The 17,132-nt window shown below is 39.5% G+C and overlaps 1 protein-coding gene across 3 annotated transcripts in view; it reads right to left on the bottom strand.

The window, feature by feature from the left end:
- Window positions 1–13,759: 13,759 nt before the first annotated feature.
- lmx1bb (LIM homeobox transcription factor 1, beta b) overlaps window positions 13,760–17,132 on the bottom strand; it is a 52,402-nt gene continuing 49,029 nt past the window's right edge. For 2 of the 3 annotated variants that reach the window (XM_054774912.1, XM_054774910.1), the window contains 2 exons: window positions 15,874–16,035; window positions 13,760–14,849 (listed from right to left, as the gene is read on the bottom strand). In XM_054774912.1, the coding sequence (XP_054630887.1) occupies window positions 14,692–14,849; window positions 15,874–16,035 (320 nt within the window). In that variant the 3' untranslated portion in view covers window positions 13,760–14,691. The remainder of the gene's footprint in view (window positions 14,850–15,873; window positions 16,036–17,132) is intronic. The other variant, XM_054774911.1, reaches the window with a different exon arrangement.

Genomic DNA, 17,132 nt, shown 5'->3' with positions numbered 1-17,132 from the left:
GCAGTTCACTGTCTGGGCTTGCTGTCTCACCCTCTATCGATGAATGCTCGAAAAGAATATAAGGCCGTGGCACAAAATTCCAAATTGTGATTTTTTTTTTCTGTGCTTTATGAAAAGCAGTAAACCTGTCTTTTCACACAATTAAAATTAACAATGCAATCATTTTATATGACATTTTAGGATATAATCTTTATTGTTCTTATTCTACACACCAATCTATTTTAAATATGTTTAGAAAATATGTGTTATAAAATAAATTCTCTGTTATGGTTAATAAAGTCAATACTGTGAAACCTTGGTTTTTCGTATGAATTGGTTCCGAAAAGTCCAGCGAAAAACAAACGCAAGCGAAGAAATAATGTAAATGCACTTAATTTGTTCCAGAAACCCAAAAATATTAACAAAAAATACATTTTTATAGAGAATAATAGTTTTAGATCCAGAAAACAATGATACACACCTATAAATGACTAATGAAATTGATCAATTTGAACTGAACATCTCTTTTACCTTTGCTGACTGTTGTGACGGTGAGGAGGAAGAGGGAAGAGGAGACGCTGTCTCGCTTTTTGTTTTTCGTTGGTCCACACCAACAACAACTCAACATCGTCAATCGTTTTTGATCTCTGTTTCATTAACACCTTTACCCCTTTCGCAACATTACGGCGGCTTCTTTGATTTCTCCTCTCTTTACCTGAATAGATGTTTCTCACCTTCTTTATCAAAGTGCTGGGACTTGAAACGTTGTTTGGTCCCAAGGTTTGTTCTTTAGTAGTCGCCTGATGCTTTGTTTGGGTACTCGATTCTGCAAAATGATACACGAGCCAATAGACGAGTTTGTTATGCTCAATGTATGGCCGTACGAAAACGGAGGTGGCGTACGGAAACTGTTCTATGCTGGTAATCCATGAGTTGCTGCCACAGACAAATGCTTGATCAATATTATTTGTTTGTTCATTATTATTAACCACAAGATGATGCGCTCAAATTTAGTTGTGCTTGTTCAGGAACATATAAAACCAATCTGTTCTATTCTCGATAATACAATAGGAATTGTCGAATTGTGTGAGATATACAAATTAACACAGCTGATCTGTAACATGATTTAGTAGTGGTAAGTTTTTTTTTCTGTTTAAACTATGTGCCAGTAGTTGCCATCATTGTCAGTTATTTGATGGGCGTAATGGAATCTCTTATAATAAATAAATAGTAAACAAATATCAGAATCAAACACAGAACTCTGTGAAAAACAGCCAATTTTATAACGAATTAAACTGTATGCTCTGCATCAGTGGTCCCCAACCTTTTTTGACCTACGGACCGGCTTGTGTTCCCACAAATCTCCCACGGACCGGGGGGTTGTGTTCGTACATTATAGCGATGTGATTTATCTTATTTATTATGTATTATGTAAAACTATGACATGAATAACATCAAATTAAAAGCAAAAAGCACAAAATGAATGCCGACCCACCATCCACCAGTTCAAGTTCCAGCCAAGTTTTTCCAGAGAGATGATCACATGGCTGTTTGACGTGTGTGGTAAAAGGCAGTGTGCTAGCATGAATTAACTTGAGACAAATGTGCACATTAGCTCTCAATAAGTCATCAAAACTTACCTTTATGCATTCCCACATAGTATCAGCATTTGACACCAAATATGAGGTGAAAGAAAAATGGTAAAAATACAGTAGTAGTCTATCTGTGCGGCATGACATAAAGTTAGCACACGCACGATGAACATGCGTCAAGTGAGACGGATGTAACAGAGAGAATCCGGCCACTTTTCAAAATAAAACATTAAAAAAATGAAATAATGGAAATGATGTTTTCTTTCTGTGTGGCCCGGTACCAAATGACCCACAGCTCGGTACCGGGCCGTGGCCCGGTGGTTGGGGATCACTGCTCTACATAATGAATTTGGCTATGTGCTGTGTTTTATAACAGAGTTTCACTTATTCTACTCCAAGGTCCTGCTCAGTTGTATAGCGGTCATCGCCATCCAGCTAGTCATGTCTGGTTTGTCAGCAGCGGAAGCCAACAGAGAACCTTAACTCAGGCAGGCACAGTGAGCGTGATGACATATATGAAGGAGGGGGTGATGAACATGTGAACTCAGATACTGCCATACCATCCAGGGAGTCAGTCCGTGGAGAAAGCCAGGGGGAGCGCCCTGACTTTGAGATCCAGGAGCCATATTCAGAGACATTGCCGCAATGGTCTGACTTCACCATGCAGGGGCTCAGAGTAACTCGAACCGTGCATGCTGATTTGCACAGCAGAAAAAAGTGCACCGGCTGGGGCGAAGGCAGGGCTAAGGAAGGGATTAGGCCCGATATTACTCCTTTCAAAACACCACAGTGCATGTCTGTGTTCTCCGGTGGCGGCTGCACTTAGCTGACTGACTGTAGTGTAATCAATATTTACTCATAAAGGCCACATTGGGAGGTCATGACCTTTTGTGTTTGTGACTGGTTCACTGATACCACAATGCAATATTTCAAAACAAATTGCTGATCATATGTTACAAGGAAAGACAAAAATCTCTAAATGCTGCAGCATATTATCAGTCAGTTGTTCAAACGAGCGACATGTTTTCCAAAGGTGCGACTTTAAAGGTCACGCAGTCTGTACAGCAGCCACTATATCATCTCGGAATCCATCTTCATTAAACACGAACAAGGACAATGGCCTTCCTTGCAGTTTCAACACTTAACCTCACCAGGAACAGCAATATTGTAAAAGTGCAAATCTCTTGCCAAAATGGTCCCACAGTTAATAATTAAGCCATGACATTTGGGCCAGACACCAAAAATCCATATGGTGAAATTTACTAACCTTTTGCAGAGCTTGCCAGCGGAGGCTGTTCATGTGCAGTTTATTTGGGCCGCTCTAGTCCTCATAATAAAACTGTCAAAAACACACTAAAAGGCGAGGCTGCACACAAAGAAGGATTGTCTGCTGTTAACCGCAGGGGAGCATGAGGCTAATCAATGCACCTCAAATCAAAGCCCTACTTTAGGGGCTTCTTCTCTCGGGGAATGGGACACAGAGTCACTGGTGATAAACGATATTCATATGTAAGATTATGGATTATTAATTTTCCTGATGAACTGATGATGAGGTTTGTGCATGCTACAATCTAAAAGGTCACACCAGGGCAGAATATCACTGACCGATTATCAGGTTGGGGGGGGGGTGGGTTGGGTGAGGGGGTCATCCAGGAGGTCAAATGTGACACAATGGTCATTAAATGATCTCAGAGCAATAGGTGCCCTCTAAGTACAGCATCAATAGCCCATGTGGCCCTCCCAGGATTTACAGCTTGATAAAGGTCTGTGTGGAATTCTTTACATTGAATCTAACACATATAAACAAATGAAAGACATGTAACCACACAGACATCTTTTTTTAACACACAACTTTAAGGACAGAGCTTTATTTTCTAAAAAGTAATGCCTAATAAATCACAGATAATCTCTAGAAAGCGGCGTCGCTCATTGCACTCTTCAAGGGTATATTGTAAATATGGCATACATGACAGGAAGTGGACCAAACACAGAAATCCTTACAGTTTGACTTAGCCCTAACTGGCTGTTGACTTTCAGATTTACTGTCCACGCTTAGCTCGCCATGTACACTGATGGTGATTTATCAGCCTCACAGGTGACTTCTGTCAAAACCTGCAGGGCTTAAATATACAGCTGAGGGCTCACCTTGTCCTTTGCAGTATCCCGTGTCCAGAGTTAATGTTTGTAAGAGCTGCTGTGAATAGCAACTTTGCCCTCAAGTCATTCCTGATCCAGGACAGTGCTCCTTTCCTCTTCATCCAGACAAGAAAAAAGGGTTTAAAAGCTTCTCTTTTTATAAACAAGTATTCGAGACAGAGGAGTACCTCTCATAAAAGTGGAACCTGATTGACTCGATCATTTGTAAATTGTCAGAGTAACCTGAACTGCACTCTGAACTCTCATCCAGCTCTTGTGGTGAACCGGATGGCTGCCTTTATCTTGCTCTCTGACAGCTTTAATACAAATGTCCTTGGACGAACGCACCTCCATGCATCACGCGGAGAGACAAAACGTTGAATGCCAAAAAGTAACTGGAGTCGAGGTATAATTATATGGGTTAACGTAACTATGATTTATGCTGCTTTTTGTAAGAAATGTAAATGCAATGCTTTGATAACATCGCAGGCTTATAACTATTCAAGTATTCTGTTTTTTTGCCAAGTCATTAGATGAGGGGTGTCCAAATTTTTTGCACACAGGGCCGCATACTGAAAATCAAAGCATGCGGGGGGCCACTTTCATATTTTTATTTATTTTTTAATTTTGTTTAAAAAAGCAAAATTTTTGCTTTGTTTTTGTATTATTAGTATCAACATTTTAGCTTCTTTTTAGATTTTGCCTTTTTGCCCCATGTTACCCATTTTTGATGGATTTTTGTGGTTTAATTTTATTTCTACAATGTGCCACAGACCAATAAAAATCAAGCTGCGGACTACAAATGGCCCCCAGGCCGCACTTTGGACGCTACCGCATTACATGTACACATACCACATGCAGTGACAGAAGGGGGAGGTTCTGGAGCTGAATCTAATCTGATAATTACCACTGCCACTTTTATTGCAAATGCTAATCCGAAATTTGATTTAAAATAGACATTTTTATGAGCGTATAGATTACTCATGTTTTTTTGCCATTCGCTGGCATGTTTGATAAGCGCAGATCTACTGTATGTGGATTATTACATATTTGCTGCACTGTGATCATTTTGCTATCGTTGGCAAAAAGTATGAGTTAATATTGTATTGTGAGTTACTTGTTTTTGTTTTTCTTTTGCTTCATTTGACAGACCTTAAAAAAGGTTTTAAACAAGTTATAGTTTTATTTAATTCTCAACCCGGCAAACCTGAAAAAATGATGTTCCAGTAGAGTATTTGGCAAAGGTCTAGGGATTCTAAGGTAGGTGAAGGGGCAGGACTTGGATTCCAACATCAAGAGAGACTCCTAGAGGTTAGAAGTGATGGCTTGTGTTAGACCCTGAGGTCATCATTCCTTCAACTAATGCCCCTGGCATCACCTTCCTCCTTCACTTCAAACACCCTGGCTACATTCCTGGACCATGTACCAATAAGCACTATAAATAAAAAAAAAAAAAGAAAACCAAAACAGATGGGCTCCAATAGTGGGGGGATTACTGAGCCACTATCCGGGGCTCTATTTGCACCCTGGGCACTGAGAGGTGAATCCCACACTATCTTTTCTCAGGACAGGGAAAGAGGCGAGAGGCAAAATAATGGCAGCATATCCAAAATGTGTACAAAAGAGTTCAAATGGTCATTTGGTCCTCGCCAGGTGAGAAATAAATACTCTAATGTAGTGCACTTGAACTTTCCTTTGCTTTTATTTTCATTTACTTCAAGATTTTCTTCATTACTAATACACACTGGCTCATCTTGGGCTCCATGTTTCTCCATCTACGTAATATTATACAAGCAGTACGTCGTGCGGCGGTGCAGTGTTTTGTATTGCAGACTACCCCAGTAAAGCCACCACACTGCTTCGAGGACATGCTAATGTTTGGCTGCGACCAGCTAAACGTATCTCTGGTCAAAACCGCACTATAGTCTGTCATGCCGTTACGCACAAGCCCTCCAGGCACAAAGAACTCGTGTCAGACGCTGGCTAAAAGTCTCCCTTTAACAATTAACCACACACCATGGAAAATGCCCAATGAAAACACCCAAAAGCTCCCCCTTGCTCCCATGGAAGACTCGCAGTGAACTCTTGTGAACTCTCTTAAATCATGAGAAATGTAGACTGTATTGATAATATTGAAATACAGTTCTGGTTGTTTTCTGTGATTGTGATGTTGGAAAGTGACACTTTGAATGTTATCTTATGCTATAGGTTGGGTGAATACCAAACACTGATCTTTTCCAAATAGAAATATAGTGTGGTTGTGTTTGTTTTGCTTGTGTGTGTAACGAGCAGCGCAATTGTCTTTCTTTAGGTTGCACTACCTTTTACAGGACAGTAAATTACCAATAATAGCAAATCATGAGAAAAGACAAGACAAGTTTCCCATACATCAGGTAAGACAATCTAACTACTAAGGACGCCATCGGACCACAAATCCGTCTTGTTTCAGGTAGGACAGTTGAGACTTTTTTTTTTGTTATCTAATGAAAATATTGTCGCTAGATTCATTTCCTATGCGGTTGGAGGACAGCAGAAGAGTAAATGTGTGAAAAGTTTACTGAAGGGCAGCGCTTAACTCTCCATGAGTTTGTGTGTGTATGTGGCTCCAGCTCAAGTTTCATCTCCACTGTTTTCATATCGAGACCACACTTACCTCAACCTCTGACGGGCTTCTTTGGCTGATTCACGCCTAGTGAACAGGCAATGGTGTTGATTATATTCCCTCATTCGCTCTACTGTTTGGCAGAATGAAAGCTGTGGAACGAGGGAACAGGAGACAAGGAAAAAAAGCCTTAGAGGCACCAGGATGCTGAGTGTGGAGAAATAAAGGTACATTCATTGTATCTTAAAATTCACTGGGAAAAAACCACATTTATTAAGTATAGGTTTGTGAAAAGGCAAGGCGTTGGGGGGTGTCGGTCAAAAGACCCGACTGCCCACTGCCAATGTGCTGCATCATTGTCATCGCAGTTGTAAAAGTTTCTCATTAGGATGGGAAGGGATTTCTACAGAAACTATCAAAATGGCACCAGTACCGACGTAAACGGTTGTCACCGGACTGAAAAACTCATTAGCTAATGGTGCCTTATTTAGGTGCTAAACTAGTAGTTACAATACATTTAATGGCACTGAAATGAAGCAAAAACAATGTATCCTTCCTCGCACACACGTTTCTCCATCACTGTACACACTAGCAACACAACCCTTCCACGTTATCCACCACTAACCGCGAGGTGCATTTACGAACACTGGAATTCTCAACATCGACATACAACACAAGCATGTCACTAACTTCATTTTGCACAATTAATACACAACTCTTTCATGTAGGATTAACGAGAAAAACATTGTAAGGACAGTCTAACTATTGGGTATCAGCTATTCATTTCTGCTAATTCATGCTCTTAAACATTTTTTGTGAATGTATTACTTAGTTATCATGTAATTTATATTCTTGAAGTACTTAAATGACTATTCTGTTTAACTTGCATGTCACAAAATTTTGTAAAAAAAAAAAAAAAGAAAAGTCAGTGTTTTTGGACAAAATTTGTACGTTTCCTGTTTTTTAATTACCGGTTCGGCCACTGTTTAAGCTCTGGCACCATTTAAAAAGTACCAGTATTGGTATCAAATAATATGTAAATAATACCCAACCTTACCCATTACTCACTCGCCTGCATGTGTGTGGTCTCTTTGTGTGGTGTGATATATCTACAGTTGTCCCTTGCTACATCACTCCCTCACTCTATTGCTGTTTTTCGATATCAATTAATTAATAAATAACTGATTTTTTGTGGTTGACTTTGGTCTATTACTAGTCAAAAATATTGAAATAGAAGTTGTATGTAGTATTTTGTCCAACCGGTTTCAGTAATCTTACAATGGTATAGACATGACATTAGATTAGATGACCTTCACGATGCATGAAGTGTGGAAGTGGTAAATTTTTGGCTTCTTACTTTGTCCTTCTTCCCCACTCCATTTCTAAAGTTTAGAATAAATAAATTAAAGGCTAAGGCTTGGTAGCGTGCTATGTTTAAAGCGGTAGCCATCTCTTGTGGCCTTGCAGTGATTCTGTAGCCTGCGCATTACAGTTGAGCAATGTGTTGTAAACAAACAATAATAGGAGCATGAAGATGACTATAGGGGTGTTCTTTCATCTCTACAGAGCTCTACACATGTGTATGTATAAAAATACAAATAAACAACACCAGACAATGCTGCAATTACTTTTTTTTACATAATACCCTCCCTACAGTTAGAGTCATGGCAAGGACAATCGCAATAACCCCTCATTTATTGTGGGTAATTGGTTCCAGACCCAACAGTGATAAGTGAATTTCCGCGAAGTAGGATTCCTTATTTTTATATATTTTTGTCGTTTGCAACAAACCTGTTTATGACCTTTTAAATACAGTTTTTAACATAATTAGAGCCCTCTATACATGAAATAACACCCTTAGAGTCACCTTTACACTTGTATTACCTCATATAGTAGACATAATAAGAGTACATATGCCATTTAAGACATCGTACTGGTGTGTGCTGCTGAAATGTTCCGGTGTTTGGGGATTTGAGTGGTGGCCGGACAAGAAATGACGTTGGGGGTTCAGAGTTGAGTTTCACCTTGCTGTTGAATACGGCTGCGATGGTAGCTCGTGCTTTTAGTAGGGTTTTGTATCCGGGATTATTTTGCCTGTTGTGCGATAATTCAAACCTGCAATAAAAACCTGTTGTTCTGGCAATCAAGTCTAGTGTGTGTGTGTGTGTGTGTGTGTGTGTGTGTCTCACCGAACATTACAGTAACATTACTGACACCGAGTGACCTGTGTAGAATACTACATATTTTTACGTCTTTAAATGTGTCTTCTGAATGCCTTGTATTTGTATTTTAGTTCATTTATCCATTTTTATGCTTGAAAATGCTTTATTTAGGCAAAAAAAAATATGTAACATTTGCCTAAATTATATTTGTTGTCTAATAATAGGCTGTATTCAACCACAAAACAGCATTGTGTATTATATTACATTATGTTTGGTTTTTTTTTCTATATTATATTTTTGAAAAACTGCAATAGAGTGAAGCGAAATTCAAAGCACAAAGCGGTGAGGGATTACTGTAATAATTTAAAGAAGTGAAGTCAAAATCTTGAGCACCAATAGAACTCAACTGTGTTTAAAAATATCTATATATACAGTAGGTCCCAATGACAGACACTTTCCTTATTACAAGTGACACCAACTTAAATAACTTTTTGACGGTATGGCAACATGTGCTGCATGTGTATGTACTGCATGCGCTGTAACATTTCACTTCACCTAAATATGCAGCAGATATTAACATGCTTGCAGATCCTGGTTTCACGTTACTAAAGTATTCATTCTCCTTTTTGTTCTATTGTGGATCCCCACCAAATCTGGATTGAAAAAGACAATTATTTCATAATGCAATACACTTGTGGGGAAATCACTTCAGTAATTGTATTTTTTATTGGGGGGAAAAATAAAAAGAATAAAGAATAAAGTTTTCAGATGTATACATTATGCATTATTGTAATTATTGCAATGCCCAAACACCTCTGTAAAAGCTCACCTGGCCCGGAACGGGAAATGAGGGATTCAGCCAATTGTTCAGTCCATTTATGCAAACACGTGTGTTTGGAGGAGTCACGTTTACAGTAAATGTGAGCCTTTGTCACAAGTGTTTACTCAGTCTTTTACATTCTACGCTCATTACACTGCACATTCACACACATTACAAAACTGGCATGAACCAGTCATTTGTTATTAAAAGTCTTGCCAGGCACATGGCAAACGGTACTGGCGGGATGCGGCAAATGAATAATTAATAATAATTTGTCCCTCTTGGCACAGAAAACTCAAATTTTGGAGAACAACAAAACCAAGTAACAAACACTGTCATTTGAAGCCAAGATGATGTCATTGCACACAGCCTTCAAAAAACCTGACCTGGAGGTGTACATGTGAAAACATTTTACCGTAAACTTTGAAACAAGTGCAACACTTGGCTGTCGAATTGGTTGGAGTGTTTTAGCGATGGAACTTATCAAAGTGTTGAAAATATCACGTACTCCCTCTACAGGGGGTGACCTTTCCAGACAGGGAGAACATATTGCGAAAGAGCATGATGTTACAAATCAGCGGTGACAGAATCTGTGTGGTCACATGACTGTGGTCACATGACTGCACAGTGTGTGGAAGCCTACCTGAGCAAGCTGACGAGCTGTCAAAGAGATGAAGGATTAAAGAGCACCCAGGTGGTACTTGTAAGCAGCCGCCAGACAAAGCCCCGGGACATGGGTGAGGTTCACACTTCACTCGTGCAGCTCGGTATGTCACCTCTACGCAGCTCCAACCTCACCCTTACACCATAATGTGTTGACGCAGTCGAGTCAAAAATCATCAATCATATGCTGTACATGAAAGTCAATGTCGGAAACTTTTGATGAACAAAATATTTTGGTTTATCAGCTTATTCCAGCCACCAAACATGAGTGTAGTAGCCAATTTACTGTCACATGTAATACACAATTACAATAATACAATCTTTTACAATTTAGGCATCTGCTTTTCTTTTTCTTTGGCCTTTTGGTGGATTTTTTGCCAAATTTAATGGCTTTTGTGACACTTCCAAAAGAAGGACCGCCTTCCACAACACACGAGGACTATGCAAAGAGGACTCACTCACATTGAAAGCAGTCCGACTCCGGTGTTGCCATGCGCAGCACGTGTCATTTCATGCCAAATGCTAATTAAAGTAGAGCGCTTCATGTTTTTTTTTTTTTTTGCACGTGTGTGAAGTCAAAATGTAAAAAAAAAATCTATTTGTGAAACATAAGCTTTTCATTACAACTTTGACATTCGTCATATAAAAAGAGACTGAATGTTTTATTGTTCTAATGTTGTGGCATTAACAGTGGTTCACCTATTTTTATACTTTATGAGAATTAAAACTGTTAAAATATGACTTACTCTTGCCAGTACTACTCTGTATTGTGACATAATTTAGTCTTGGTAAAGGTTCTAGGGTAATATTACAGGTTAAATAAAAGCTTCTTAAAGGCATAGTTTGGATTTTTTGACATGAAGTTGTATGACATCCTCATCAGCAGTGTAGTGCATCAACGTGACTTACCCCCCACTTGGTCTCGTGAGTTCTGGTCGGATTTCGGTGAAGAGGAACATAGTTCCGGTGAGTTGCTGGGGCAACTTAAGAGTTTGGCTTCTCAAAACAGTATGCTTTCAAAAGAGAATACATTTGCATCACAAAAATCCCTCCTCGAAAAAATCAGACCTCACAAATCTCTCTGTTCGTATCAATGTGCGCTATCGCCTGTCCATTGTGTGTGTGATGAAGATGGCTGCGATTTGTGAGGTCTGACAGGCTGAAACATAGGGTTTATGCAAATTACAGTATGCATCATTTTAAGCTAACACTGATTATCAATTGTCAACCTCTATCTGAGCACCAAAGTGAACACGTATCATTGCTTTCATCATTTCTATTTCCCCAAACTGTGAATTAGATTGTGCAGCAGCAGCAGCTCACTTGCCCCAGTTACTGTTCATGTTTGCAGTTGCCACATTGTCCCACAAGAAGTACAGTTTATGTAAACAAGGGGCTGCTGTCCCCGTCTGGCCTCAACTAGAGTGGAACGCATCAACCTGCTGTCAGTTTGCAAATCTGTGGGCGCATTTAAAAGAAGGGTACAGATTTGCGCCTCGACAAACTTTATTATATTTTTAAGTAATTTAATTTTTTCATTGAGAAAAGGCGTACAGATTTGTGCATCTACTAACTTTTTTATTAGTACATTTACATTTTTTTTCATTGAAAAAAGGTTTCTGTTTTGAACATGGTAGCATTGATGAACTACACAAGCAAGGCCTCTTGCTTGAGGCGAGATGCAGTAAGAAAGGGATATTACATTTTTTTTAAAAGATCCTGGAGATTATGGACCAAAAAAAGTCAAGTGGTTTTGCCTTTGCCATCAGGAGGTCATGAAAATGTCAATGTCTGGCAGAAAATGACATGAAAGTCAGTTTTTTGTGCAGATTTCGACTTTGTAAGGCAATGGTTTGAGCTGAACAGCTTGTTTGTGTTTAAGCTTTCAATAAATTAGTGACTCTCTTTTTATCCCCTCTTGCTCCTGTTTCTCTTTTTTGCATTTTGATGCTGTACTTACATGGTTACAGATATTAGGCAGATGTTGCCTACGACAACAGCCAGTTGCTGTTGAAGAAGCAGCCACACAGCTAGCCACACTGGAAGACTAGCTCTTTACCATTGTTGAAGATACCAGCTTTTGTCGGCTAGTAAACCATTTACAGCCACAGTTTGTACTTCCGGGCCACCGCTATTTTTCGGATGTATGTTTGCCACTAATAGATGGAAATATGGACACGAGCTTCACTGCTGATTTGTGGACGTATGATGTTAGCACTGTTAGCTTGCGAGGTCTAACAGCGCAATGGCTGGATAAGGGCTTCAAACTATACAGTTTGGTTTGTTTGAACAAAAATGAATGTCCATTCCTAGAAACAGAACTTTTTCTTGATTTTTCGTACTTTTATATTTTCTTCCATAGTAGTGATGTCATATTTGGTTAGGACAAATCTACAGGCACACTTTGTCTAATATATACAGTATAGTGCATCTCTACTTTAGATTGTGTTTAGGAGTGCACATGCAGATTCATGGCCTGCAAATTTGCAGATTTTTTGTCAAAAAAATACTTTTTTAATTGTTTGTTTTCCCCCCAAAATAGGTAGTTTTTTCACCTAAGTTGATAACAATCAATAGATATTTGATAATACAGGTGAAATGTACAGCATACATGTACCACTGCTAAAAAAGCTCAAACTTTTTTTACATGTTTGAGTTTTTATGATACACTGATAATGTGTTTTCATCAAGTGTTGAGATTTGCACTTTATTCGGCGGTCCTTGAACGCACCGTAGTTGCTGTGAGACGCAAAAGTGAAACTTATACTGTATATAACTTCTACACCATGACTTGGATTCCATATTATCATTCATTAGTGCCATAAGTATTTATACATTCTATACTTAAAATGCGCTTAGTCAGCGTGTGGGGCATATTTTGGGCCTAAACCTGGATTGTGCGTTTAGCTTGTTAGCTTCTGTTGTTAGTGAACAATGGCAATTTAAAAGAGAGGTTCTGGAGATGAATCTAACCTAATAATTACAACAGTCACTTTTACTGCAAATGTTGATCTGAAATCGGAGGAGAATGTCAACGTCAACTAGCAGGAGGGGTAGGGCCGAGCCATTTGTTGAAAATAGACACTTTTATGGGCACATCAATTTCTCGCAAATTTTCACCATTCGCTCATAGGCATAGAAATGTGGGGATCTACTGTATATCTATGTGTACACCACACTGAACCAGGCCACACATCCAGGCATGAAAGGAGATACATCAGAGTGAAGGGGTGTGCAAATGGTGACTGTGCTTCTTCAGCTGAAATCGAGGGGGTTCGATGCCTTGGGGACAGGAAGCAGACTAACTTCCATTCATCCATTTTCTATACCGCTTGTCCTCACTAGGGTCGCAGGGAATTCTGAGGCCTATCCCAGCTGACTTCGAGCGAGAGGCGGGGCACACTCTGGACTGGTCGTCAGCCAATCTCAGCAGATTAACATCTCCCCAAAAAACTAGTTGCAATTTGTTTTTGGCTACAGCGGGACCCTCCAGTTCCAAAGCCGAAACTCAGCCCTTATGGACTGAGCTACTACGCTCCATTAGATATTGACAGACAGATATACAGCACGAATTAATCAACCTTGTGAAATTATGAAACTGGAAAATATGGCACTTTACAGAACGGTAGCAATGGCGAAAAACCAAGAAAACAAGTTTGACCTTAGGTCTGAGATTAACATTTAGCATAGATTGTTGAAGACATTGCCCTTATTATTCAAGTCTAGATGTAGAAGTAGGATATATTTTTTTGAACTTTGTACAATGTAAATTAAGGCCATTTATTCAATGTTATCAGGAGAAAGACATTGTTTATTCATCAAACCAGTCCACTTTGGTCAATTAGCAACTTTAACATTTTGAGAATGCACATATGACAATGACAACAGAGTTTATGGTCTGTACGAAATAAATAGCACATTGCTCATTTACAGCTTGGCTGGGCAAAAAAGGGTTAATCTTCATATTAAAATGGCATACATAAGAGTGGTGACACTCAAACTCACTAATTGCGCAACAAAAAAAATGTTCTCCTTTTTAAATAAAGCTTTTCATTTTTAATATGTACCTTCAAGAGCCTGTTATAGTTAAATAAATAGAATGCTTTCCATTTTTAACATGCACATCCAATTCGCCTGGGAAAAGTATTTACACTTCACTGATCTGACTAGTCCACCATGTTCTCCACCCTTTTTTTAGTCCTCTAAACAATTCTTTCTCACCACAAATTCTCAAACATACACAAATGTACAGCCACTCTTGCAGACATGCTGCACCTATTGACTATTAACACAATATCTAGTACCTATCCATAGTGATCAAAATGCTAGCGGTGAACATGGGAAACCATGTAGTATGAAGAAGAAGCAGTCCAAACACCACATCTTAACCAGGGGGGATGACTTGTTTACAGTTGATCATGCACTGTATAAATCCACTGTCATTTGGTTTGAGAGTGTTTCATCAGTGGCTTCAATTTGTACTTGTGAGCAAAGAAAAGAGTAATATCCCCTGTGAGGAATAGACCACCCCACTGAATGATTTCTAACAAGTGACGAGTCTTTTTGCCCCAGGGGTCTTCACTGCCTTGCAAGTGATTTTACAATCTTGGAGTTAGCTCCTGCACACAAGCTGGGGGTTTCTTCTGTCGCATCCGTGCTTGCGTATCCGGTCGTCAGGCATTAGGTAGAGATGGGAAGTTTATTCTGTGCTGTTTTTCTTCTCCTTTCTTTGCTGTTTCATGATGCAAAGTATGAATTTTGCATGGAGTAGAGGCGGTCGATGGGATTTCCCACACGGGCCTGCATGGCGTTGACTTCTGATGACGCCATGAAGCAGTCACTGAGGCTGGTTAAAGACGTGTCGCTGTCTATGTCATGGAATGCAGAATCATTACCTGCGGATAGATCAAATTCACAGAGCTGTCATGACTAAGAAGAAAAGAGAAAGGTAACAAATCAATGCAATCTTCCGACTGATGGTAGTATTGGGAAATTATAATTACTAATAGTCACTTTGAGGAATTGCTTTTTCGTGTCATCACAATTGTGAAAACAGGTTCCTTAGATATCATCAAAATTCCCTTTTTGCGGCCCTCGCTGGGACAATTGTGGTCTGTGAGGGCGCATGTAAACAAGGGGCATCCTCCTAAAAGATCTGGCTAATAGCAACTGTTTACGCCTTTCATAAAACCTCAACATGTTATTTCTCTGGAGGGAATAGTTAACTTTATTACACTCTGGATCTTAATGATAGTGCACAAAATGGGGACAGTGTTTTGAGACATATCTTTTAATGCCTTGCCAATATTGTTCTTTTCCCCAAACCAAAGGAGAGTGATGAGACCGGGGATTTGGGTTCTTACTATCAAGAAGAACTAAATGGAGGCAAATTATAAGGAAGTTATGAACTTGAGGAAATGGTCCCTCTGGGGCTTGTTGAGGACATCACTCCAAAAAGTGTTATTCCAGTTACATCCTGTGGATTAAAACTTGATTGACTGGTATTTTCCCACTCCTCTCGTTTGCAATTTAATGTCTTTGCAATATCGCGCAGAAATCTAAGAGTTGTTGCGCTCGCTTCCTGATGTGCTGCGTGTTACGACACTCAGTCTTTGTTTGCATTGCTCTACGCTGACCACATGTTTTTAGCAGCCAACATCATCAGCGATGGCATGTCTCAAAACTGGGGGCAGAGATTTAAAACCACCTGAAACAAATTTGATCCCTTACGTGTGCGCTTGCATTATCTTGTATGGGAGGAGAAGCTGCTCGCACTTAAATAGGGTTGCTGTGGCTTTAAAATATGTTCCACGCTGGGGAGCTGTGAGATTGATCAAGCAGGTGGGGGGTGGGGGTCAGACATGTGAGGGTTTTTCTTTTCTTTTGGAACAAGGGGGGAGGGAGTGACTGGATGCTCACCATATGGGTTCATGTGGTCCCCGGGCATCTGTGGGGGGGTGAGCCCCTGTTGGAATGGATCTGTACTGTACCCATTCTGGTCCATGGCGACCAGCTGCTGCTGTGGCGGAGGCAGAGGTGTGAAGGAGCTCATCATCCCCTCCATGCGATTTGACATTACTTCTGTAAGAAAGTGAGCTCAGATTAGGGTTTGCAGAAGGTAAAAGACATCTTAAATGACCTCAATTGAGTAAAGTATCAGAAGTATCGATATTTTCATTTGAGAATCGAATTTAGAGCGTAAAGTTTTGCTATCATAGGTATCGATATTTCATTATCTAGCCACACATCAGTACTAAATTCATCTCATTGCTTCTTTCTGCAAATAAATTATTTTTGTGTATTTTTTATATACCAACATAATGCTTTTTGTCCAATATATAAAGTACATTCCCTTATTATTATCATTGCTTGGCTTATTGATTGGCCTTATGCTGGGAGGTTTGTTTGTGCCCTTTCCAACTCAAGTTTAAGTTACCAAATATCGTTATTTGCCCTATAAAGGACTACAAAATTTTCATTGCCATTTCTCTTCTTCATTTTTACACATTTGACTTTATTTCTATTGTTGTAATAAAATAAGCATACATCTTGATAAAAAAAAAAAAAATCAGGTCCATTCAGGATGTGGGTGTCCACCAAGGTGTAAAATGCAGTACTAATGCCAATTGGGATTGTTTTGCCTTAGCTTTAGTCCCATTCAAGTGAAACTAATGAAATGAAAAGAAAGTGTGTTTTTTGTATCGGCATGGCTTGCATGTCTTTGCTAGTATTACCGTGGAAACCCATTCTTCTGCAGCCCTGTAGCCAATTCCCTTTGCAAACACTCTTAGCAAAGTGTGTGACGGAGGCTTCTTCCCCTTCAAGCCCGACTCGTGTTTTTAAATTCACTGTATTTTCCCAAATAAAGTCTACCATCCATTTGAAAGCTCTGAGACATATTGAGACTTTTAAATGCCTTTTCATGTGCATGTTCGTACTTTTTGCGTTTAAATCTGGGAATGATGTGTTTTTAAACTCTACAATTATTCTTGAGCATACCTGTCAATTGTCCCGTGTTTCCCCCGGGAAACTCACATATTTTGCCCTTCTCTTCTGTTGCCCCTGCATTTAAATAGTTTCCGGTACTGCAGGAGACAGTGGTCTGTGATTACATTTGCCTTATTTTCCCACGTTTTCCGAACAATTTCCCTTATTTGCAAGTGCAAATGTGACAAGTA

Source organism: Dunckerocampus dactyliophorus, chromosome 4 (assembly GCF_027744805.1).
Source record: "Dunckerocampus dactyliophorus isolate RoL2022-P2 chromosome 4, RoL_Ddac_1.1, whole genome shotgun sequence".
NCBI lineage: Eukaryota > Metazoa > Chordata > Actinopteri > Syngnathiformes > Syngnathidae > Dunckerocampus > Dunckerocampus dactyliophorus.
The sequence above is the reverse complement of the archived record's forward strand: the minus strand, read 5'-3'. Positions and strand labels throughout refer to the sequence as shown.